The sequence below is a fragment of the Monodelphis domestica genome, chromosome 4 (genome assembly GCF_027887165.1).
Source record: "Monodelphis domestica isolate mMonDom1 chromosome 4, mMonDom1.pri, whole genome shotgun sequence".
Lineage (NCBI taxonomy): Eukaryota > Metazoa > Chordata > Mammalia > Didelphimorphia > Didelphidae > Monodelphis > Monodelphis domestica.
In genome coordinates this window covers 452,080,667-452,108,229 of record NC_077230.1, presented here as the reverse complement: position 1 = coordinate 452,108,229, position 27,563 = coordinate 452,080,667, and the positions used below count along the sequence as shown (strand labels likewise).

The window sequence follows — 27,563 nt, the reverse complement described above, 5'->3', positions numbered from 1 at the left end:
TTGGTGAAAGGGGGGGCAAAGAAAGAAAAAGGGAGGGGGGAATCATTGAAAATACTAACATTTTCTTCAAGAAATAAATAGAATAAATGGGGGGGGGAAATAAATAGAATAATCTTTCCCATACAAAGATACACATGAGAAAGGGAGGGGAAGAACTCTCATATGAGGAGAGGAAAGAACGTGAAGTGGAATTACTTAAACCTTACTCTCAGTGGAATCAAATCTGAGAGGGAAGAACATCTAGATTCAGTGGGATCCTGAATTCTATCTTATCCAACAGGGTAAGAAAGAAAGGAAAACCAAGGAGGGGAGGGTGGAGGAAGTATAAAAAGGGAGGGAAGAATAGCAGGGAGGGGAAGGCAGCATAAAAAAGGGAGGGGCTAGAAAGGGAAGTATCTCAAAGAAGGGGTCTAGGGGACTGACCTAAAGTAAAATATTGGTTAAAAAGGAGATAGCTAAAGAAGAAAGGTCAGAACTAGGGGAAGTTATCAAAATGCCAGCGAATCCAGAAATGACAATCATAACTTTGAACGCGAATAGGATGAACTCACCCATAAAACGTAGACAAATAGCAGATTGGATTAGAACCCAAAACCCTACAATTTGGTGTCCTCAAAAAACACATATGAGGCGGGTTGATACTCACAAGGTTAGAATTAAAGGATGGAATAAGACCTTGTGGGCCTCAACTGATAGAAAGAAGGCAGGAGTTGCAATCATGATATCTGACAAAGCCAAAGCAAAAATAGACTTGATCAAAAGGGATAGGGAAGGTAAATACATTCTGTTAAAAGGGACTATCGACTATGAGGAAATATCACTAATCAACATGTATGCACCAAATGGTATAGCATCCAAATTCTTAATGGAGAAACTTGGAGAATTGAAGGAGGAAATAGACAGTAAAACCATATTAGTGGGAGACTTGAACCAACCACTATCAAATTTAGATAAATCAAACCAAAAAATAAACAAGAAAGAGGTAAAAGAGGTGAAAGAAATACTAGAAAAATTAGAGTTAATAGACATATGGAGAAAAATAAATAGGGACAAAAAGGAATACACCTTCTTCTCAGCACCACATGGCACATTCACAAAAATAGATCATACACTAGGTCACAGAAACATGGCACTCAAATGCAGAAAAGTAGAAAAAATAAATGCAACCTTTTCAGATCATAAATCAATAAAAATATTGATTGGAAAGGGTAGATGGAGAGCCAAATCAAAAATTAATTGGAAATTAAATAATATGATACTCCAAAATCAGTTAGTTAGAGAAGAAATCATAGAAACAATTATTTCATTGAGGAAAATGACAACGGCTAGACATCCTTTCAAACCTTATGGGGTGCAGCCAAAGCAGTAATCAGAGGTAAATTCATATCCATGAGTGCATATATTAACAAATTAGGGAGGGCAGAGATCAATGAGTTGGAAATGCAAATCAAAAAACTTGAGAACCAACAAATTAAAAACCCCCAGAAGAAAACCAAACTAGAGATCCTAAAAATTAAGGGAGAAACTAATAAAATCGAAAGTGATAGAACTATTGAGGTAATAAACAAGACTAGAAGCTGGTACTTTGAAAAAACAGACAAAATAGACAAAGTATTGGTCAATCTAATTAAAAAAAGGAAAGAAGAAAGGCAAATTAACAGCATCAAGGATGAAAAGGGGGACATCACCTCCAACGAAGAGGAAATTAAGGCAATCATTAAAAACTACTTTGCCCAACTATATGGCAATAAATATACCAATCTAGGTGATATGGATGAATATTTACAAAAATATAAATTGCCTAGACTAACAGAAGAAGAAATAGATTTCTTAAATAATCCCATATCAGAAAAAGAAATCCAACAGGCCATCAAAGAACTTCCTAAGAAAAAATCCCCAAGGCCTGAAGGATTCACCAGTGAATTCTATCAAACATTCAAAGAACAGCTAACCCCAAATACTATACAAACTATTTGACATAATAAGCAAAGAGGGAGTTCTACCAAATTCCTTTTATGACACAAACATGGTACTAATTCCAAAACCAAGCAGGCCAAAAACAGAGAAAGAAAATTATAGACCAATCTCCCTAATGAATATAGATGCAAAAATCTTAACTAGGATACTAGCAAAAAGACTCCAGCAAGTGATCAGAAGAGTCATTCACCATGATCAAGTAGGATTTATACCAGGGATGCAGGGCTGGTTCAATATTAGGAAAACCATCCACATAATTGACCACATCAACAAGCAAACCAACAAAAATCACATGATTATTTCAATAGACGCAGAAAAAGCCTTTTAAAAAATACAACACCCATTCCTATTAAAAACACTAGAAAGCATAGGAATAGAAGGGTCGTTCCTAAAAATAATAAACAGTATATATCTAAAACCATCAACTAATATCATCTGCAATGGGGATAAACTAGATGCATTCCCATTAAGATCAGGAGTGAAACAACATGTCCATTATCACCTCTATTATTTGACATTGTACTAGAAACACTAGCAGTAGCAATTAGATAAGAAAAAGAAATTGAAGGCATTAAAATTGGCAATGAGGAGACCACGTTATCACTCTTTGCAGATGACATGATGGTCTTTTTAAAGAATCCTAGAGATTCAACCAAAAAGCTAATTGAAATAATCAACAACTTTAGCAAAGTAGCAGGATACAAAATAAACCCACATAAATCATCAGCTTTTCTATATATCTCCAACACAGCTCAGCAGCAAGAACTAGAAAGAGAAATCCCATTCAAAATTACCTTAGACAAAATAAAATACTTAGGAATCTATCTCCCAAAACAAACACAGGAACTATATGAACACAACTACAAAACACTTTCCACACAACTAAAACTAGACTTGAACAATTGGAAGAACATTAACTGCTCATGGGTAGGACGAGCCAATATAATAAAAATGACCATCCTACCCAAACTCATCTATCTATTTAGTGCCATACCCATGGAACTTCCAAAAAATTTTTTACTGTTCAAAAAAAAAAAACATAACAAAGTTCATTTGGAAGAACAAAAGATCAAGGATATCCAGGGAACTAATGAAAAAAAAAATACAAAGGAAGGGGGCCTTGCAGTCCCAGATCTCAGACTATATTATAAAGCAGCGGTCATCAAAATAATCTGGTACTGCCTAAGAGACAGAAAGGAGGATCAGTGGAATAGACTGGGGGCAAGCGACCTAAGCAAGACAGTATATGACAAACCCAAAGATCCCAGCTTTTGGGACAAAAATCCACTATTTCATAAAAACTGCTGGGAAAATTGGAGGACAGTGTGGGAAAGATTAGGTTTAGATCAACACCTCACACCCTACACCAAGATAAATTCAAAATGGGTGAATGACTTGAACATAAAGAAGGAAACTATAAAAAAATTAGGCAAACACAGAATAGTATACATGTCAAACCTTTGGGAAGGCAGAGGCTTTAAAACCAAGCAAGACTTAGACAGAGTCACAAAATGTAAAATAAATAATTTTTACTACATCAAATTAAAAAGGTTCTGTACAAACAAAACCAATGTAACTAAAATCAGAATGGAAGCAAGAAACTGGGAAACAATCTTCATAAAAACCTCTGACAAAGGTTTAATTACTCAAATTTACAAAGAGCTACATCAGTTGTACAAAAAATCAAGCCATTCTCCAATTGATAAATGGGCAAGGGACATGAACAGGCAGTTCTCAGCCAAAGAAATCAAAAATATTAATAAGCACATGAAAAAGTGTTCTACATCTCTTATAATCAGAGAGATGCAAGTCAAAACAACCCTGAGGTATCACCTCACATCTAGCAGATTGGCTAACATGACAGCTATGGAAAGTAATGAATGCTGGAGGGGATGTGGCAAAGTAGGGACATTAATTCATTACTGGTGGAGTTGTGAATTGATCCAACCATTCTGGAGAGCAATTTGGAACTATGCCCAAAGGGTGATAAAAGACTGTCTGCCCTTTGATTGTGCCATAGCACTGCTGGGTTTGTATCCCAAAGAGACAATAAGTAAAAAGACTTGTTCAAGATTATTCATAGTTGAGCTCTTTGTGGTGGCCAAAAATTGGAAAACGAGGGGATGCCCTTCACTTAGGCAATGGCTGAACAAATTGTGGTATATGTTGGTGATGGAATACTATTGTGCTAAAAGGAATAATAAAGTAGAGGAATTCCATGGAGACTGGAATGACCTCCAAGAAGTGATGCAGAGTGAAAGGAGCAGAACCAGGAAAACATTATACACAGAGACTGATACACTTTGGTACAATCGAAGGTAATGGACTTCTCCATTGGTGTCAATGCAATGTCCCTGAACAATCTGCAGGGATCTAAAAAACACTATCCACAAGCAGAGGATAAACTATGGGAGTAAAAACACCGAGGAAAAGCAACTGCTTGACTATAGGGGGGAAGGGGATACGACTGAGGAAAGACTCTAAATGAACACTCTAATTCAAATACCAACAACATGGAAATGGGTTCGAACCAAGAACACATGTGATACCCAGTGGAATCGTGCGTTGGCTATGGGAGAGGGGGTGGGAAAGGGGTGGGCAGGGAGGAAAAGAAAATGATCTTTGTTTCCAATGAATAATGTTTGGAAATGACCAAATAAAATAATATTTAAAGTGAAAAAAATTGAAGAACTCCCTCTCACAGGAAGTGAAAGCCCCTTTTAAAGACATTTTCTCTTGCCTCACTTCCTGTGCCTTCCCCTAATTCCATATCTACCAATCATAGTTCATGCTCTTTTCTAGGATTGCCCAGAAGGCATTTAGTTGATTCTGATTCGTTACCCACTATTTCACACCTGGGTCACGAACCTCCCAACAAATGATTAAGTGGGATGTTTACACCTTTTGTGATTAGATCTAACATGGGAAGTTCTTCCCACTCAACTTTAAGTATGGTGTTTGCACTTTTTGTGATTGAATCTGAATATAGGCAGGTCTCCATATTTAATTTTTAAGTAGGATGTTTACACTTACGGGAATAAAATATAAAAATAGACATGTTTTTCAATTTAAGTCTTTTCAATCAGGGAAGAGCTAAGTACCTTCATTGTTACAACCAGGGGAGAGCCAAGTACAATCTTCACAAAAAGAATTGTAAAAGTATTAATTTCCTTAGAATGTTTTCTTTTATTATAAACTTAAACTATAAACATTTGAGATATTACTGAGCTCCTAGATGGCAATGAATATTTTTCTATCTTTTTTTCTATCCTCAGCACTTAGGTCAGTACAGGAACATAGTAAGTGCTTGATAAAAACTTGAGTGATTTCCTCCTCTCATTCTGAGTCTAATTACATACACTTCTGGTAGAAAGGCAACAATAGCCTACTTTCAAGTTGTTCTGAAGTATCATTTTTCAGATCTTTAATCACTATTTATGTTTTGTAATCTGACATCTGTATTCCTAGCTTTTGTTTTAAAAAGTGAACATGTAGGTGTTAAATGTAAAGTGAGATACACCTGAGAATTTATTAATACACTGTTAAAAGTTATTGTATCCAAAAGCAATGACTGAAAGGTTATCCTTTCTCAAGCAAAAACTTGGGAGCATACTATATAAAATCTACAAATATAATGAGGTCTCCTTTCCAAGATGATTCTATGTACACTTATTCTTTCCTTCAATCAAATTACTCAAAGGGTTATGTCCTGATATTCTTGATCCCTAAATGTCAGAATGATTTTAATTGTTCAATTGTTCAGAAGCTATAGTTCATCAAACACTATTTAGTAAGATAACCGAATGAAATCATACGATCATTGGGGCAAGGTTGGGACACTGGGCAGGAAGTTTATTAATTAGGTTAATTAGAGGAGATGAAGCTCAATAAATTCATTGTAAGATGAACTTCTGAGAGATTGGCTCTGATCACTAAGGTAATATAAGAAGTTCTCATTAAGAGAGTCTGGCAATTTACTTTTTTTCTCTGGAAAAGGGATGTTTGGAAGACCCTGTGTATGATACGGTTAACTGGGGGAAGAAACTATGTATAATACCCAAGTTAGGGGATAAAATTTGATAAACAAACACTCAGAACTGGGACTCCAAGCCTCCTGTAGAAGAAATGTAGAAAGGAGGAACTGAACAGATGCTCCACTCCATTCCAGTCTTTGACACTATGAATTTTTCATCTCACACAGACTTCTGCATGATATAATTTCCATGTATTCCAGAATCATTGTAAGAATCTTGATTGTTGACCTAATGTGGTCAGTCTGGTATATATCTAATACTTAAGTTCATGGGATACATTTTTCTCAGTGTAGTTTACTGAGAATACCTGGACAGGGAAAGAGAAAGGGTAAAAATATGTTTGTTACTGAAAGTTAGGAACCCAGGTGTAGAGCTCCAAAGAGGGATGATCCCAGAGCACCCACTGATTTGGCTCTCTAATTGCATATGAGGATGAACAGGTAAAAATTATAATGATCCTTGTCCTCTCTAATAACAAATATGGCTATAGTAATAATTAACAGTATAAAAGCATGATGAATGTCCCCTGGTTAATCTCTTGTTACCCTCATTTTGGACTAGGTTCTAAATAATTTTCCATTTATCTTTATAGATGTTGGGAGGTAATGGAGACCTTAGAATTAAAAGAGGAAAAAATGTTGTTGGTTTTTTTTACAGAATTATTTCATTTTTAGAAAGTTCTTCATAATCCTAGTTCTATTCTAACCAGGTCAGACCCACAACACAGCCTCTAATCATTATGTGGCCATTATTTATAAGTTGGAAAGAGGTATTCCTAATACTCTCAGTTCTTTTCCTTTTTCTGGTACCAGAGCATCCTTGTTCACTTGGTCATATCGAAAATCCTCTTTGCTTTCTGAAAATGGATTCAGGTCCCACACACTACAGGGATGGGGACTTTGTTTTGGGGGGATTCTTCCCTTTATTTGTCCATGAAATACCCATACCATTTGACTGGGAATATTTTCATATTGATCCTCATGGCCTCCTGAGTAATCAAGAGTAAGTTTTGCTTTTATTTTCATTTAATGTATAAATATTTTTTGGATGACAAAAATATCACTTTTAAAATATTTGCCTGGACAGAGTATCAATTGCATTTCCTATCTTCTGCCTTCTATGTTTTTAATGTCTTACTCAATTTCCCTTTAGAGCTCTATAATAGAAACAACTCTTCTCTAAACACCTGAATGAACACATTCTGACCTATGGTTTGATCTAACCAGGATAATCCCAATTTTTGCTCAGGTTCTATAGGGGTTCTGAGAAAAAGAAGATTTGGCCTCTCTTCATTATGAAATCATAGTTCTTTCATCCTTCCCTGAAAATGTGTTCCAAACAATTTATATTTGGGGAGAAATTAAGATGTGTGATAGAGACTCTGAATATATCATTTATTTTCATGTTAAACCCATAGTGACCCTGTGAAGAAGAAATTACACCAGTGTTTTAAAGAGAGAAAAGCTGGTATCCAGAGACATGAAAATGTATATTACATAATTATGTAGTAATAGATGATGTTCAGGTGTTACTTTATAAGTAACTAAATATGAACATATATCTATTAATGTATATAATAATGTATGTTATAATTATGTGAAACTAATTACTTACATGGATATGATATTACCTGATAAATTCATAGTAAGTTATTCTCTTAAAGTGCTGTCTAGTGTACTGAGAGTTTAAGTGAATTATTGATGATTAAACAGGTCGCATTTTTCAAGAGTCTTTTATTTCAGCTTTTCCTGCTTCTCAGTCTAGCTTTCTATCTCTTTCTCTGGTTTCCTCTATCGCTCTTTCCTATTTTAATTATTTATGTTCAGGAGTATTTTTGTTTCATAAAGCAATTTGGTAGATATAATATTATTTTTTTTATGTTAAGAAAAATGTGACAGAATTCTCACATAATCTTCCAGGACTAGTTTTTCTAAGTATTTTAGGGTTTTTTCCCAGTTAATCCTCATAACTTACCATAGGGTAGCTACTAGTATTACTCTCATTACACAGATGAGTTGACTGAGCCAGAAAGTAATTAAATATGTCAAATTTCTTAAAATTAACTTCTGAGTCTTAAGTCTAATTCCAATCCTCCTGAAAAAAGTTGAGTGTCTCAACCTTTACACCATTTAGCTGCTCTGACTGTTCTCTTCTAATTATTTATTTTAAATTAATTCCAAATTTGTTACAATGATTTCTTATCCTTTTTATGGTTTGGTAGATTTATTTCTGTCTTCCCTTTAACTAGATTAAAATTTAACAATATGAGAATAGTAATCTATACTTTTGTTAACATTAGGTATGGTTTTTGACAACATCACAATAATTAGTGAATTATTATCTTCATAAATTACAATAGCATTATCAGAATATCCAGGAATCCTGAGCATGATATCATGATATGAATTCACAGTACTATAGATAACTAGAAGAGAGCAAAATGATGTTTAAAGAAGGACTTGAGAGTTGGCTAGAAAATGCATGCTAACAAAGATATATGAACTAGTCTCCAAAATTAATACGACTATTAGGCATCCTCTATGTGAAAGAAGTAACTTCTTTGGGGACAGAAGTATACCATAATTACTAACACTTTTGGTCTCAATTGAGGTTTCAAGAAAAACACTTCAGTCATGTCCTGGCCTTAATGTTTGCTATAGAAGAAATCAACAAGGACCCCGATTTGTTACCCAATGTTACCCTAGGATTCCACATCTATAACACCTACCCAAGTGATGTCAGCACCTTGGAGAGCTCCTTAATGTGGCTGTCAGGACAGGGACTGCCTGTTCCAAATTATCACTGTCAGAAGCAGGGCAAGTCTGTGGCTATCATTGGAGGAGCCACTTCTGAATTGTCAGTCCAAATGGCTACCCTTCTTGAGTTGTTCAAATACCCACAGGTAAGAACCATGATCAACACTGTCCAAATGTTAGGAATATGCAAAAGAATTGAAGGGATAGCCTTCATCAAACTGGATATGTGACACTGCAAACATTAGGGAATTCAGCCTTCTGCTTTAATTCTACAAGCTTGTGTAGAGAACAAGGAAGACATAGAGGTGAAATTGAAATACATGATCACAATTGCTCTTTTGCTCTATCCGTCTCTCTTACTATCTACCTATCTAAATATGAATTGGCCTATCACTACATTACATGTAATAATTACATTTAATTACTTTGCATGACAATGAATTACATTGAAGTATACATTTACATATTTTTATCCATTATTGAGTACAATGTATTCAATGTGAAAGCAGTTATATAAATGTTCATTGATTTTTACTTAATTTGATTAAGGTATATTTTATATATTACAATTATGTTCTATTACAATTTATTAAATTTGTGTGTATGTGTATATAGCTATATGAATTATATAAATATAAATTTATTCATCAATATAAACATAACAATATAATTCAGTGTAATTTAACAGAACTTTAGCAAACACCAATGTAAAATTCTACCAAAATCAATTATAAAATTATTTTCACAAGGAATATATAGTACTTCATAATGGAGTAGGCATATGGGGGGGGTGGAGACATTATGTTAAAAAAACATCTTAAATTCCAAAAAAATTACATCATCTAAGATACAAAAGAATTAGAGAATGTTAGGTGAAACTGAAGCAAATGTGAGATCTTTAAAAAAGTTGTCTCAAAAAAGCCTATGGATTAAGGAAAGAAAACACTCCAGTGGTTGGGCACATGAGGGTAGGTTTTCTTGTAGAAAGTGGCACCTGGTCACAGATGTCAATTCCTTCCTCAGAGATAAGCTAAGCCTTTAAAAGTGAAGAGGGAGATAATGACAGGAAGAAAAGAGGGAGAGTTGAAATTCTAGGAATGCTGCTTGGATTATGTAAACTGAAAAAAATGTAAAGATGTTCTATTTTATGATTTCCTCTGATCCAAACTTCAGTCTCAATAGGAATCCTTTTTCTTTCCTCTTCAGATCAGCTATGGACCATATGATCCCATCTTGAGTGACAAGGCCCAATTTCCAAGTATTTATCAACTGGCACCCAAGGAGTCCAATCTTACCTTGGGAATGGTACGATTAATGGTGCATTTCAACTGGACATGGGTGGGACTGGTTATCTCAGACAATACGAGGGGAGAAACATTCCTCTGGAATATAAGAGAAGAGATGGCCAGGAAAGGTGTCTGTGTAACCTTTACAGAGAAGATTCCTAGTACTGAGAAATTCCCTTTTTCTTCCTATTATAAAATCATGCCAAGAATTGATAAATCTTCTGCCAATGTTATTGTTATTTATGGCAATACTAATTCACTAAGGACTCTGCAATATGCACAAATGACTTACCTAATACTTAAAAAACTGTGGATTACCACCTCTCATTGGGACATAACCATAAGACCTCATTATAATAAATTCAGTAGTTTCAATAGAGTTCTGATATTTTCAGGTCAGACAAAAGAGATTCCAAATTTCAAAACTTTTCTAAGAACAGTTAAACCAGCCAAATACCCAGAAAATATTTTCCTTAAAAAATTTTGGAAGTCAGCTTTTAATTGTCCAAGTGAATTTAAGGAGCCAAAGCGAGATTGTGCACCAAATGCTTCACTAGACATGCTGCCTTTGTGGTATTTTGACATGTCGATGTCTAGTCAGAGTTACAACATCTACAATGCTGTTCATGCGGTGGCCTGGGCTCTACATCAATTACTCTTAACTAAATCAGAACTTAGAGATGAAGACAGTCTTGTTATGTATCCCTGGAAGGTAAGTTTCCATTTATCAATGCAGAAAATCCTCATCTTCAAATCTATACATGATTCATGAATTACAAAAAAAGTTTCTTATTCTTGGAATCAGAGAGTTAGTGACTCACTCAACTGAGAGTCTTTTCAACTATTTCCCCCTAGAGATCAGGCCTATGTTCTTCTACTGTATTGATATCAGCTGAGGTTCTTACAGAGGACTTTTGCCCTAAAGAAACAGGAGTTTAAGGAAAATTCAACTATAATTTCCATGCCTAGATAGATCAAAGGGACTGCCAAGAAAGCTGAGTGTTTAAAGAGGAGTACTCTCCTGTGTTCCAACCCAGGCTCATCTGCTTTATCCAAAATTGGTAGTCATCAACATGAGAAGACTCAAAACAAATCCTTCATCCATAATATGTACCACAACCACACTGAGAAGGGACCCACAGGTTTCACCAGACTATCAAAGAGATCCTTGGCACAAAAAGATCCTGAACACTAGAATTTTCTGACACTATTGATACATTTAGCTGATGGGATTAAGATAATTAACAGACTTTGATAAGATATAGGGTAAGTAGAGATTAACATGCACCCAAGGGCCCAATCTGGTCTTCTATCTATTTCTGTACAGTCAGTAGACTAAGAGTAGTGTATATTATGTTTGGTTCTGGGAAGCATAATGAAAGAGATAAATAGGTATCCAAAGGAGTGTAACCACAGTAATGAATGCTGTTGATTTCATGACTTATGAGGGTCATATTAATGGACTGGACTTTTACTTTGGAGAGGAGAATAAAAGGACACAGGGGTAGGTGCCTGGTAGCTTTTCAATTATTTGAACAATTATAATGTTAAGGAAGAATTAGAATTGTTCTAATTGAACCTAGATGGAAATACTATGGGCCATGTTGGAAGTTGAAAGGACAAATTAAGCTTGATATGAAGAGTATAAAATAATAAATAGATGAAAGAATGAAAAATAATAGTAGCAGGAAGAACTTTTAAAAATTAGATATGGACAGAAATAAAATGGGCTTCCTCTAAAGATGATGGATTTCTTTCCTTAGAGGTCTTCAAGTAGAAACTGAGCAATTATTTTTTAAATATTTTATAGTGAGCATTATTTTCATTTGTGGTTGTTCTTGATACCCTTTGTGGTCCCTACTAACTCTCAAGTTTTATAAATCTCTGGGGAAAATTGCTCAAATTTTTGAAATTTACTGTTTTGTTGTTTTTGGCCTTATCATCATTTTCATCATTAGTGTTATTTACTCAGAAATTTCTATCACCAATTATCTTACCTGAAAAACATGGATAGGAATTCCTATGTTACATACTTTAAAATCTGGTTATGAAGACAATGTATTCAGAAAGTTAAGCTGAAAAAGATAATGTATAGCTGTGCTGCTTTCTGAAGAGAATAAGAGAGATGAATCAGTATGAGAAGGGCAAATACTATTCTTCTTTGTCATAAAATTTTAAAAAATAGATATTTAAAATATAGACCATTCTATTTGAGATTATTATCTAGGTAGTGATTTTAAAGTTTATTGTTAAAGTGAATCATAAGTCCCATGTCTAAACTGAAAAGGTCTTCCATCTTAGGAACAAGAAGCAAATCATACCACTCCCATAAATCTACTTCACCCACATTCTGAGGCTCAAATCAGAGTGAGGAAATGTCATTGTTATTGTTTAGTCAAGTCTGGCTTTGTGAAATCATCTGGAATTTTCATGACTAAGATAATGTAGTTCTTTGCCATTTCCTTCATTATACAGATGAAGAAACATTGGAAAATGGGGTTAAGTGACATTACCTGGGTTACACAACTATTAAATGTGTAAAGCCACATTTGAACCCAGGTCTCTCTCACCTGGAACTCTATTCAGTGTTCCACCTAGTTGCCCCAAAGAAAGGCTAAGAAATCCAATTTGAAACTAAAGTGACTTCTATTCTAGGAACATTTGCAAACATACCTGTGTTCATATAACACACAAATACATATATGTAGTTATATGTATTTGTATATATTAATAAATCTGTGTACATATCTCGAATGTTTGTACTTATGTTTAAATATAAATAAAACATAATGGACACCATGCTTCAATAAGAAACAGAAATTGCCTATGTCTTTTAGGTAAAAAGTGTAGAAATTAAAAGTCCAAAAATCACTTCCTTAAAAAATTGTGAAGTATCTAATATGAAGTACCAAGGAACGAGTCAGGATTACCCATCGTCTGAAAAATTTCATGATAATAAGGAGGAAGTATAAAAATTATTCCAAATTGGAAGAATACCTTTATCCTGACGTATTGAGCATAATACAAACACACATATACGTTTTTTAAATATATGTGAGTACAAGTATTTTTATTAATAAAACATACAAAATCATACACACACAGAGTTAAAGGCAAAAATGGCAAATTAAGAAAGTCGGAGAGGTAGAAAGAGGGTGGGGGGAGAGTCACATAGCTAATAAAAGCCTGACATAGGATATGCAATGCACTCAGGGATTCCTGACTTCATGGCACTAGTGCTATGGGCAAATCATCTGATGTCTTTCATCCTCAGTTTCCTCATTTGTAAAATAAATAAAATCATAGCACCTAACTTACAAGGCAAAAACAAACCAGATAACACATGCACACACACATACAGATATTGCTTTTAAAACACTAAAGCACTGATATATGTATATACTTGAGAAATATAAAGAAGTACAAAGAAACACAAAGCAGTAAAAATCACAGAACTTAGGAATGATTTCACTAACAGTTCAGAGTATTAAGAAAAATATTTCATGTAAACATGGAGTTGGAATTATATCTTGAAATAGAAGAGGGAGTTTTGGGTGCAAAGGAGAGAAGAAACATACATTCATGGTGTTATGGGATGGTCAAGGCAAAGACAAATAGGTTAGAAGCAGAGTATCTTATGGAAAGAACAGAAAGGGAAGTTTGTCAGAATTGCAAAAAGTGAGAGTAGGAGTAATGCACAATGAGATGTAAAATTTGAGACTGGTTTGTGAAAGGTAAACAATCATTGCTATTTTACTTAGAGGTAATGGAGAACTGCTGGAGATGTTTTTTAAAAGGTTTGATATGGTCAAATGTGTGTTTCAGGAAAATTGATTTTGTAGGAGACACTAGAGATAGAAGAAATTGAAACAGGGAAATCAACAAAAATGTTGGACGTAAGCACACATGTGTCATGTTCATACTAATGATGATGATGCTCTGAGACATGTTGAGATTACCAAGAGGGAGAATAGAGAGAGAGGAAACAAGATATCTTAGATCAAATCAATATGGAATGCCCATGGTTAGTGAGTGTCACACAGTTAATGAATCATATAAGGAGAGCAATCAGAAGAGTACAAGAAGTAGAAAGAAAGGTTAATGTCCTAAATATCAAGAAGGGAGAGAGTATCCCAGGGGACACAGATACTGTCTATTTGAAATATATCAGAGAGAAAATCATATCATTAGAGGGCTGATAAGACCGAGGTGCCAATTATTATTATCCAATATGTAGCTGAATCGGAGGAAAAGATAGTCTTAGTTCAAAATACTTTGAGTGTACCTTCATTGAAGTGTCACTTATATGTTCTCTTTCCATTTAGTTGAATTCTCTTCTTAGGGACATCCAGTTCAACAACAGTGCTGGTGAACAAATATTCATAAATGACAAAAAGCTCTCTGAGGCAAAGTATGATATTAACAATTTTGTGGACTTCCTTAATGGTACACAACACATGGTGAAGGTGGGAGAGTTTATTCCTCAAGCTCCTCTTGGTGAAGATTTTTCTATCCATGAGAATGTCATAATGTGGAATGAATATTATAAAAAGGTTAGTAGTAATTCACATGGTGGTTATTCATGGGTCATAGGCATGAAGAGTCTATTTATAGGAGTTTTATTTCCTCCTAGGAATATTTTAATGAGTATTCCAATTCTTACCAAAAGTATTCTCTTTTCTCAAGAAATGTGAGCTTACAAAGGGGAAAAATCCATAAATTAAGTTTCTGTGGAGGGAAGTGATATTTAGTATCCTAAATTCATTTACATACTATCAGAGAAACAGATCCTTGGAGGTTGCTTATTTGTTTATTGAATAGTAATTGCTTGCCATGTACTTTTTTATTTGAAGTATTATGTACCCCACAACAGATTTGCTTTAAGTAGGATTATGTTTCGTTATTTTATTTTTTTTTGTGAGAAATGAATCAAAATGCAATCTTTGTCTTAAAACCCATTGGTAGGAACTTACCAGGGGAGATGAGTGTTTTTCTTAACTTTCACCCCTTCATCCCTGTCCCCTCCCTGAGATATATGATATTGATTTTTGCATGTGTAATAAAGTAAAACTTTTTTCTATATTGGTCATTTTCTGGAAGAGATGTCAAACTAAAGAAAAGAAAATGAAGTGAAATCTAATATGCTGAAGTCTGCCTTTCTACTCCATTGGTTCTTTCTCTGGAGGCAGATGGCATGTCTTATCATTTGTCTCTAAGACTATATAGGATCATTGTATTGCTGAGAATAACTAGATCACTCACAGTTATTCACAATATAATATTGTTATTACTGTGTAAAATGTTCTTCTGGTTCTGCTCACTTCACTTTGGATCAGTTCAAGTCAGTCTTTCCAACATTTTCTGAAATAATTGTGCTCATCCTTTCTTATTGCACAATAGTATTCCATTGTAATAATATTGCACAACTTGTTTGACCATTGCCCAATTGCTGGATATCCATTCAATTTCTGATTCTTTAGCACCCAAAAAGAGTTTCTATTGGGGTCAGCTAGGTGGCTCATTGAATAGATAGCAAGGTTTGAGAATGGGAACTCCAGGGTTCAAATTTGGAATCAGACAACTTACTTACCATTATCTAGCAACTTACATGCCAATGTCTAGCTTTTACTGCTCTTCTGCCTTGGGACTAATAAATGTATTGATTCTAAGATGGAAGGCGAGGGTTTTAATTAAGTTACTATGAATATTTTTGTAGAAATAATGCTTCAGATATTTAACAGTTGTGTGATTTCTGGATGAGTCTCTTGAACTTTGTTGCCTCTTATACTTTGTCAGTTCCATAATCTATGAAATGAGAAGAATTACTACCTCTCATGTTGGTTGGGAAGGTCAAATAAACAAATATTTCAAAAAAAACATTCTGCAAACTTTAAAATGCTACACAGAAGAAAGCTAAAATGTGCCTTGTTTAAGGGAACATTTGTGGAATTAGCCAATTTAATACTTGACTAAAGATGCCACTCTAGTTAGTAGTTAACATATGATTCTTTTCACAGGAGTCACTTTCAGTAAATCCTCTGTTTTGATGTACCTGGCAGGAACTATGCTATGATAAGTCTTTAACAAGAAAAAAAGCATGGCCTTTACATACTTAGATTACACAGATGTGTATACAAATATACATATTGTATGCATGTGTGCATACATGTATGGAATCTTAATTTAAAATTATTTCAAAATTATTGTTTTCAATTGATTTGTTGGGTATTTTTCAAGGTAGAATAGCATTTCATTCACTCACTGTTTTCCAAAACTTAAGACATTTTCTGTTACTCATTAAGTAATTATGAAATGTTTAGAGATTCATTCATTGAATCCTTTGAAATTTGGTCCATGAATTACTCCTCTTGAAATTTGACAAAATGTATAGGTTTAGAATATCTCCATTTCCCAAACTACTTGTCACCTTCTAGACAATTTGAATTATAAGCCACTGAAAAGAATTTCCTTCTTCAGACTCCCCAATCAGTGTGCAGTGAGAGTTGTGGCCCTGGATATCAGAAATCTGCCCGTGAAGGAGAGCCCATCTGCTGCTTTGACTGTATCCTCTGCCCAGAGGGACAGATTTCCAATCAGATTGGTAAGTACTTGCAGAGAGACTCACTTCTTTCCACCATTTTATGAAAAGAATAATGTAGAGAGGGAAGAAACAGAATTGGAAAAGATTCCTAAGGTCGTATAGATTCTGTGGAAGCAACTCAACTTGAACATAGGTGGCAAATACCAGTGGCAAAATGCTAGAGATTGGAAAAACAAGCCAAGAATATAGCATGTCCAGTGTCAACAACACAATGGGACCTGAGAGTTAGAAAAAGGTGGATCTGTAACTCCCAGAGAATCATACCATAAAATAAGAACAAATTTTTAAAGGAATAAAATGAGAAAACAAGGAATAGAGAAAAAATAATCAAAATCAATCAATATATAAAAAATATTTAAAATTAGTAATGTTATATTGAAATTTTATATCTTTGGTATTTCTACCTCTGCCATAAAGAAGGATGTGGATGTCTTTTAATATTTGATATTTACAGTTACTCAAAAAAATTTTGGCCCTAAAACATGGTCACTTTTCTTTTTAAGTTCCAGGTGATTTTGGAAAATGGGCATGTTTTGACTGAATGATATGGAAAAGATTTGTCTTTTTCTTCAAGGTTTTTGAATAATTTGTTCAATCCATTATTTATTTTGCTCTTTATTCTTTTAGATTAGTGTCAAACCTGAAAGAAGACTAATGAAGTTCCCATCTATAATTATATCACCTTTTGTTTCTTCTTTGAATTCAGTATCTTTTCATTCATTAATTTAGAAGCAAAAAATTTGATACAGACAGAATACTCATATTGTTGTGATAACCATGGTTCTTTTGGGGTTAATGTAACTTCTTTGCTCATCACCTTTGATATAGATTTTTCCTATTATTTTAAAAAAATTATAGCAACTATAATTTAACTTGTCTGATGCATAATGACTTCCTTTAGATATTCATTTTTAATGTGTATATTAGTTTGTTTATTAGATGTTTTTCTTGTAGGAAACAGTTTGAGAGGTTGTTTTCTCCCACCAAAAATGCCATTTCTTCTTTTAAAAATCCAAATAATAGCGTTGATTTAATAATATTTTTTCATAAAATAGAATATATGTTATATGATGTGAAATAATATAGAATGTAAATGATGAGATATAATGCAATAGGATCAATTATATATTATTTGATATGATATGATTATATATTATATTTTATAAGATAATATGATAAATATAATATATAAAATTTCTCTCACTTAAATATGTAATAATACTTAAAATATATTTATTAATTTGTCACATTAAAATACTGAATTAACTCCCTCCCTCACTTCTCCCCATCCATTAGAGAAGGCATTATTTGACAAAAAAAAGATATGTGTATATATAAATCTGTCTTATTTATTAATATATTTTAGATATGAGACTTCTTTTTTAAAAACTATCTATACATATTTCCAACTTGTTTTCTGTCTACTCTTCTACTTCTACTCTTTCATTACCTTTATTTATACAATTTTTAAACATTTAATATATTTAAAATAATCAATTTTACATTTCAAAATACTTTCTCTCTCTTGTTTTCCACAATTTTTCTCTTATCCATAATTCTCTTTGGTCATATGTTTCATATTCTATGCCTATGTCATATATCCATTTGATTTTATATTGCTGGATGATTTAATATAGTCTCAACTGGAATGTTTTCTAGTATTCTTAACAATTTTTACCAAATAGCGCATTTTTATTCCAAAAACTTGGATCTTGTTTTTTGTCAAACACAGGGTTATTCTAATCATTTACAACTTTTTCTTCTATATCTGTTCAGTTCCACTTATCCATTTTTCAATTTCCTAGCCAGCAACAGATAGTTTTGATAATTACTACTTTTATACTATTGTTCAACATCCAATATTGCTAGATCTTCTTCCTTTACATTTTCATTAATTACTTTGATATTCTTTACCATTTGTTTGGTTATTATTTTCTACTTCAAAATTATTATTTATTTTTATTTAATTAGGATGGAATTGAATAAGTAGGTTGTCATTTTAATTATATTGGCTCTGCCCACCCACGAACAATTAATATTCCTCTAATTATTTTAATCTGACTTTATTTGTGTGGAAAAGTGTTTAATAATTATCTTCATGTAATTTCTGGAATTCTTTCCCCATATATTTCATCTTGATCAGTGGTTATTTTAAATAAGTTATTTTCTAATATGTCATCTTACAGGTCATACATAGAAATTATAATATAGATAGACTTCATATTCAAGTTTTGATCCATTTGTTTTTAGTACTATTTTTAAAATCTATCTATTGATATTACTTTGATCTTTTATTTATTTTTGCTTAAATGAGTTAAGTAAAACTAATTCACATTCATTGGCTTCCCTTCCTTCACTTTCAAGATTCCCCAACTATTTTGTCACTCTTCCCATAATTTTTTTGTTTCATTTGCTAATTCATTTTTGGTTTTAACATTTATCTAGATGATTGCATATTTCCATCTTTATTGTTCTTATTCAGTGAAATATTTAAGTAAAATTCTCCTTACTTTTTTACCCTTCAAACATATTATTTTTTTAACTTTTGTCAATTTAGTCTCTTTTCCATTATGAATAATTTCTTTACTCATTTCTTGAATTCAGTTTTCTTTCTATTCTAAATTTTAATTTACTAATTCATCAAATTTTTCTTTATTCCTTTTTTTGGTCTTTATGCTTTTTAGGAAATTAAAATCATGAATGTCTCTCTCCTTAGTTTCTTCTTTTAAAACATTGCTGAGTTATTTCCTTGCAGTTCTTGTCTCCCTGCTCTTTTTTTGTGAATCACTTATTCAGAAGATATATGTATAGAAGAATTATTTTCTGAAAACCATTTTCCTGAATCTCTTCTTATAGGCTTTATCTTTTACTACCTGACATTATAATGATTATTCTCTTCCATATTTGCTATTTGTCATAAGAATTTTAACAACTATTTCTCTTCAAGTTTACAAGATACAATGTATTTTTGGTTTAGTTTGGTTTTTCTTTAATGTGATCAGTGGATTATATGGATTTTCAAATTTATTTTCTGAGTTCTGACATGCTGAATAATATTGATGAATGATCATTTGTATTATTTAATTTGCTTTTTCATTTGTTATATTATTCTGGGAGACCAAAAGTTGTAGGTTTAAAACCAATATGATTTCTTTGTATACAGAATTTGCTTCTTGTGAAAATTATTATTATTTCTTCAAAATATTCTTACTTTTCTGAATTTATATGTCTGATCAGTTTTTCTCATAATTTTCTCTGGCAAAATAAGTCATTGTGAAATCATTTTTAATGCAGCCAATAAGTTATGTTATTAAGAACATAAATTCTGCTTTCATGTTTCTTGTTTCTCTTTTGTTTTAGAAACATCTTTCTTTTGGCTATTCACATGACCTCTTAGGAATTCTGGGTGTCTTATCTCTTTTGAAACATCAAATAAATTAATTAAAAAAAACATATATTCATCAATGTGGAACTCATTTAACTCTTCTTAAGGTCATTTCCTCTTCTGGTTTCCTGTTGAAGTTTTTGCTTATGCTCAGGTAGTTTGACTTAAGTTTTCTTACTCCTGACATCTTTAATTCATTCAAGTTCTTCTCCTTATTTTCTAGTATCACTTACTTTCTGATATTTTCCCATTACTTTAGGAAAACTCTAAGGATTAGACCTCAAACCAGATTTGGCCTCCTCTCATATTTTGCAAACTTATTTCTCACCAGCCTTAATTTATCTTTAAATCATTTTTATGTGGGATATGGGGAGAACAGAACAGGACCAAACTGTATGCCTTTTCCTTTTCCTTCAGACCTATGAGTGCAGCCACCAGGTCTCCAACCTCTACATGTACTCACAGTCATGTTGATTTCCTACCAGAGTTTCCTCTCTTTTATTTCTTTTAATAACCATTACTATACCAAAGTAAGGATGTTGCCACCCCAAGTAAAGAAACTTTTAGTTTCCTATACCTCAACATCTCTTGCTAGGGGTTGATGTGGGAGTGATGATGGGGAATTGGAAAGCAAAATTCATTTATATGGTCTGTCAACTCAAAAATATAGTGTGATGAATTTAGGAACTGAGATAAAATTGAGGATTAGAAGCAACAACCCATCTTTTTTAGTTATTTTTATCTCTTCCAGAGATAAATTTTTGTTTGTTTGTTTTTTGTTTGATTTGCTTTTCTATTCCTCCTTGAATTGCTTTGTTTCTTATTAATGTAGAAAGATATTCACAGAGAAATTGATTTTTTATTTTTGCTGTTTCTAAGCCTCCACCTTGACCTGTCTAACTTTTTAAAAGAGCCTGGACATGAGATTTGAAAAAAATACCAGGAAAACTATCCCTGTATTTGTGATTCAGAGGTCAAAAGAGAATTTGAATGAATCCTTGAAACAACTCCTGAACAAAATTGCAAAATAAAAACTCCCAGCAATGTTGTACTCAAATTCCCCAGTTCTCAGGACACATTTTCAGGAAGAAATAATTCAAGGACAACAAAGTAGTTCAGTGGATAGAAAGTCAGACCCAGAGATGGAAAAGCTGCATTTTTTTTAAACCCTTACCTTCCATCTTGGAGTCAATACTGTGTATTGGCTCCAAGGCAGAAGAGTGGTAAGGGCTAGGCAATGGGGGTCAAGTGACTTGCCCAGGGTCACACAGCTGGGAAGTGTCTGAAGCCAGATTTGAACCTAGGACCTCCCGTCTCTAGGGCTAGCTCTCAATCCACTGAGCTACCCAGCTGCCCCCAAAAGCTGCATTTTTTATGGGGCCTCAATCAGCTGTATGGCTCTGGGCAAATTATTTAACCCATTTTCTGAAGCCCTTACTTTCTGCTGACTTGGAACTCATACTTAGTGTCATTTCTAATACAGAAAGTCATGATTTTAAAAGAAACAATTCAAATATCAGATAGTTACAGTCAGGATCACACAAGATTTAAAAGCTTCCAAATTAAAGGAGTGGAGGGTAAAGAATAAGATATTCCAGAAATCAATTAGCTAGGATTACAGCCAATAAGACAAAACTCAGCAATACTCAATATAATTCTACAAAGGAAAAATGGATATTTCATGAAATAATGGACTTCAAGGATTTCTGAAGAAAAGACTAGACCCAAATAGGAAATTCAACATTCAAACTCAAGACTCAAGAGATGCATAAAAAGGTGAACACGAAGGAGCAATTATAAGGGACTAATGAAAGTTCAAATATTTACATTGTTAAATGTGAGGATGCTATATACTTTTTACTAAGAACTTTATCATCTTTAGGAAGTTAACAGATGTCTACTTAAAGAGATGGCATGACTGTGAGTAGATTATGTTGGAATGATTTTGTAATGAAGGGATGAGAAAGAAAGATGTACTGAAAGAAGGGAAAAGCGATTGAATTGGGAAACATCTTGCCTAAAAGGGATTTATGAGGAAGGGCTTTACAAAGTTGTGGAAAATAGGACTGGAATCAGTGAAAGTGTCCCGTGATTGAATATCATTTTTATTAGAATCTGTTCAAGGAGGAGAGTTGTTTATATAATTTGTCTTCCCTAAAGGAAGGGAAGGAAATGAGGCAAAGAAGGGGAAATGGCAAAATAGAGGACAGATGTAGAGGCCGTGGTTGACAGCAAAATACATTTGAAAGGGCAAAGGATAAAGAGAGAGAGAGAGATAGAAGAAAATGGGATAAAAATGAAAGAGTAATCATGAGTATGAGTGTTATTGGGATGAACTCACACATAAAACAGAAGTGGTAGCCTAATAAATTAGAAACCAGAATCCAGCTATATGTTGTTTATAAGAGACATACTTCAAACAGAAAGACATAGATATAGTTAAAATAAAGTCTTTGGGGAGAAGAAGAAGAGAAGAGAATATATTCCCTTGAATTTTAAGAGACAGGAACAGTAATCATAATTTCAGATAAAGAGAAAGCAAAAAATAGGCCTTTTAATTAGGAATAATCAGGGAAGCTCCTCTGTGCTAAGATGCATCATTGACAATGGAGTAATATAAAAAATATTAGGAATTTCTGAAAAATTCATCATTTCTCAAATAGATAGAAATTGAGTTAATTTTCCCAAACAAGCAAATATTTACTAGTTTATGTATATGCAGTTGTCAGAATATCAAAAACATTCATTTTTGTCATATAAAATATCATGATATGAATGAAATTGAATATGTAAATTATTATTGATTAGAGAAATTCAAATTGAAAGAATTCTGAAGCACTAACTTGGTTAAACCTTCAGAAATAACAAACTTTGGGAAGAATTATGGAAAATAGGTAAACTAATAAATTTTGAGGCAATACCGAATGGGCTCATTCAAGAGGATAATATGGAAGTATGCATAACTGAACATAAAATGGGATATTCCCTTTGGCCCAACACCACCACTACTAAATCTATATTCCAAAGGAATAAGAGGAAAAGAAAAGGACTTCTTTGTACAAAAATATGTATACCACCTCTTTTTGTGACCACAAAGATTTGGAAATTGAGGGGATCCTGAATAAGTGAGGAATAATTGAACAAGATGTGACATATGACAGTGATGAAGTAATATTGTATTATAAGAAATGGGAGGAGTTTGGTTTTAGGAAAAAACACAACAAAATTTATATGAACTGATAAAAATTAAAGTGAAAATAATGGAGAGTTGGTTGTGAAGCATAGTAACAGCAACGCTGTAATGATAACTAAGTGTTGAAACTTGACTACTCTGATCAATGCAATACAATAAAAGAACATTTGGAAGGACTAAGGATTGTGCTGATACCATCTGATAAAGCATTCAGTACCATTTGACACCTCCTTGACAAAGATGGGTAACCTTGTAATATAATTTCCACTTAATTGAACTTTGGGTGTCATTCACTTTCATTCTGGACTTGTTTTGGGATTAAATGTAGCACCTATGAAATAAATCATCACTACTTTCTGGGGCTGCAAAAGAGGAAACAACATTAAATAAATACTTTAAAAGATGGAGTGAACTCAGTGAAAGGAGTGGGATTCGCTTTCAGAGACGTAAAGCACCTATCAATATGGTGAGAAGTACCAAAGTATGAGTCTATGAATTCTGTTTTACATCTCTGAGTGTGAGGTCTAGGTAGGGAAGAAGTGCTAAGAAAGCACTTAGGAATAAGGAATTAGCCTTCTTTACTCTTCATTCATCAGATAGTACTGCTGTTTAAGTTTGCTATATTTTAGATCAGTGAAATCAAAATGAAACAGAAAAAGATGCTTTGGGTTGCATATTAATTTAGAAAATTATAAATTCATGTTATCTATGTTGCATTGTGCTTTTATTTATTTTTAAGTAGTTCCCAACTATATTTTATTGTGGGTTAAACTGCATTAGGAGTTTTTTCAGGGTTTCCAAGGCAGCTGTCTAAAACCATTGAGAGTAGAAATGACTTTATCTATTGTATCCACTCATGACACCTAACCACCAAGGAGGATATCTTCTGCCTTTTATTTTTCTGCTACATCAAACTCTGCCTTTCAGATCATTTTTATTTGTTATCTTTCATTTGACTGTAATATCTTGAAGGGAAAGGTTGTTATTCATAAATGTCTATGCATATATAATCTTATTTTTATATAATGTACACATATATGTATGTTCTTATTTTAAAGAGCATCATTGTGTTCACAGACATGAACTATTTATGTGTGTGAAGACTTTTAAAAACTCAGATCTATGAGACTTGGAAGAACCTAAGTGTTTGAAATCATTGTGCAAATGTATTAGAGGTACAGGTGACACTTTTCTGAATTGGAGAAGACTACTAAAGTCCCTTTATAGCAAAGAAATCCTGCTTAAACAATTCTATTTCCCTGTGCAGTGATTATAAATTTGTAATTTGTAATTTGTAATACTGAGAACTCTTTTTGTTCCCCTTAGATATGGATCAGTGCATCATGTGTCCTGAAGATGAATATCCAAACAAGGAGAGAAATTGCTGCCTCCCCAAGGTGGTGACCTTTTTGGCCTATGAGAACCCCATGGGCATGACTCTGGCCTGCACAGCTCTGATCTTCTGTATTCTGACATTTCTTATCCTTGGCCTCTTTGTGAAGCATCAAGACACCCCCATAGTGAAAGCCAATAATAGAAATCTCAGCTACGTCTTGCTCTTCTCCCTAAGTCAGTGTTTCATGTCTTCTTTACTCTTCATGGGTAAGCCTACCTCAGCCACATGTCTCCTTCAACAGACAATATTTGGAATCACATTCACAATGGCTGTGTCCTCCATTTTGGCCAAAACAGTCACAGTAGTTCTAGCCTTCAAAGCCACAAGACCAGGGAGTAGGAGTAGAAAGTGGGTGGGCTCCAGAGCCCCCATTTCTATTATTCTTGTCTGCTCCCTGATTCAAGGCATTCTCTGTGGTATCTGGCTCTTGGTTTCTCCCCCATTCCCAGATATAGACCTACACTCAGAACCTGGACACATGATCCTCAAGTGCAATGAGGGCTCTCTCATTGCCTTCTACCTTGTCCTGGGCTACATGGGATTCTTGGCCCTGGCAAGCTTCATTGTGGCTTTTTTGGCCAGAAATCTCCCTGATACCTTCAATGAAACCAAGTTCATCACCTTCAGCATGCTTGTGTTCTGCAGTGTCTGGGTCTCTTTTCTACCCACGTACCAGAGCACCAAAGGGAAATCTATGGTGGCTGTGGAAGTCTTCTCCATCCTGAGCTCTAGTGCTGGTTTACTGGGCTGTATCTTCATTCCCAAGTGCTATGTGATTCTTCTCAGGCCACAATGGAACACTCAGGAAGTGGTAAATCTTAAATCCTATTCCAGGAGAAGGAATCACTCTAAGACATTTTCTCCTGCCTCCTAGCAATGTAATGAACTGCCTGAAAAATGACTAAAATCACATTTGATGTAGGATATTTGTTTACACATGGAACTCCTTGTCCCCTCATCTGAAGCAAGCTCTTTATTATTACACCCTTTCCTCCATCGTTACCTATACCTTTTACCCAGTTACTGCTGATTTCCAAACTATTATTTTTGATAGCCACTTTTACATTTTCCATCCTTTGAGAATTAAACACCAATTTGCACCCCTTTTTGCTAAACTAATATCAGTTTTGGGGAACACTCAGGAAATGGTAAATCTTAAATCTAATCCTAGGGGAAGGAATCAGTTCTAAGGCATTTTTTCATGTCTCCTAACAATATAATTAATTCTCTAAAAAATAAACTAGAGAGGCAGAATCAAGATGGTGGCTGAGAAGCAGCAAAAGTTGATTCCTTTGTGAAAACCTTCCCAGACCAATCAAAAGCAAAGCACTTTAAGGGGGACAAAAAAACAAATCCAACAGTAAGACAGAGTTGGGGGACCCTCTTCCTCAATTCAACTTAGAATTGTTGAATTCCCATGTTTAAGGAAAAGACAGAAAGTCTGAGGTCCCTTCCCTCACCTACTATGCTGACATTTAGATAGTTGATTGGATGTCAGAGCTTGGGCTCCAACCAGGATGGAGTGCCTTGCTATACCCCCAACTACACAAAGCTCAGGGCTCTTACCACAACTGACAATGAGGCAGCTGGAGGATAAAAGCAGAGAAAATAGCAGGCTGGTTGAAAACTTCAGTCACCACACTTCCATCTTAGGCCTCTGCCTCTGGAAGTTTTGGCCTCAGGGCAATTCTGCTCTGCAATTCAACTGAACTGGCTTAATCCAGCTCATCAATAGTCCAAAGAAAAAGCCTCCAGGGTCAGAGGAGCTCAGTCCCTTGGCACTAGCAGAAAACCAGTGGAACAAGGGTGCAGAGTGGACAGAGAACCAGGCTTGCTTGATTCAACATGAAAGGTACACAGATAAATTTTAATTCTCTGGTATAAGGGAAAGATCCAATACCCCTCTTCCACTTACTGAACTGAGACCCACTATAGGAATCTGGCTGACTGGGATCCAAGGGCAAAGGCTACAAACACAACAGAGTGCCTTGGTAACACCACAGGAGGTTCAGGGCTCTGATCAGGAAGGGGGCAGTGATGCAACAGGCAGAAAGGAGTAGAGACTAGGACAAGGTAACTACCTTCAGACTCCACACATTCACTTTCAGCTTCAGCCTCTTCTGGCAGCTAAGGAAAATATGGCCTCAGGGAATATTAATACAACTTTCAGCTCCATTAGCCTAATACACTTAATCAGCACAGCAGAGAAGAAGCCTCTTCAAGGTAAAAAAGTTCAAATTCAAAGATCCAGCAAGTAAACAAAGGACCAAGAATTCAGCCAATAAGAAAGAGGGGAGAGAGAAAAACTATGAGTAAACAGAAAAAGAAAAAAAAGAAATTACAATCAATAGCTTCTCTTCAGGTAATGAACAAAGAAGAAATGGAAGAGAGGAAACCCAAGGAACATCAAGCAAATACTCAGGAACTCCAGCAAATTAGATTCAGGTTCTGGAAGAACTCAAAACACAATTCAAAAAACAATTAAGAGAGGTTGAAGAAAATTGGGGAAAGAACTTAAAAGGCAAAATAGGTTACCTGGAAACAGAAGCACATGAACTAAAACAAGAAAACAGTGTTCTAAACTCAGAATTGACCAGCTTGAAAATGAGGTAAAGAAATCAAAATTAAGGAAAATGACCTACAAAGAGAAATATATCAAAAGGAAAAGGAGGTTTGAAAAGTCAGAGATGATATTCAGTCTTTAAAAATTAGAATCAAACAATTGGAATCAAATTACTTCACAAGGCAATAAGAATCTATATAAAAAATAGAAAGAATGACAAAATTGAGGAAAATATGAAACACCTCATTGATAAAACAACAAACCTGGAAAATAGATCCAGGAGAAACAATTTAAGAATTACTGGACTACCTAAAAATCATGACAAAAGAAAACATCATTCTAGAAGAAATTACCTAAGAATATTTCTGTAAT

The 27,563-nt window shown here is 34.0% G+C and overlaps 1 protein-coding gene across 1 annotated transcript; it reads left to right on the top strand.

Annotated features, from left to right (window-relative positions):
* The first annotated feature begins 8,631 nt into the window (after positions 1 to 8,631).
* On the top strand, positions 8,632 to 25,502 carry VN2R593 (vomeronasal 2 receptor 593). Its single transcript, NM_001099535.1, is given in 5 exon segments — positions 8,632 to 8,913; positions 9,974 to 10,765; positions 14,379 to 14,606; positions 16,531 to 16,654; positions 24,559 to 25,502. Coding segments are annotated over 5 exon segments (2,343 nt in total). The 5' UTR covers positions 8,632 to 8,658.
* Positions 25,503 to 27,563: the final 2,061 nt, after the last annotated feature.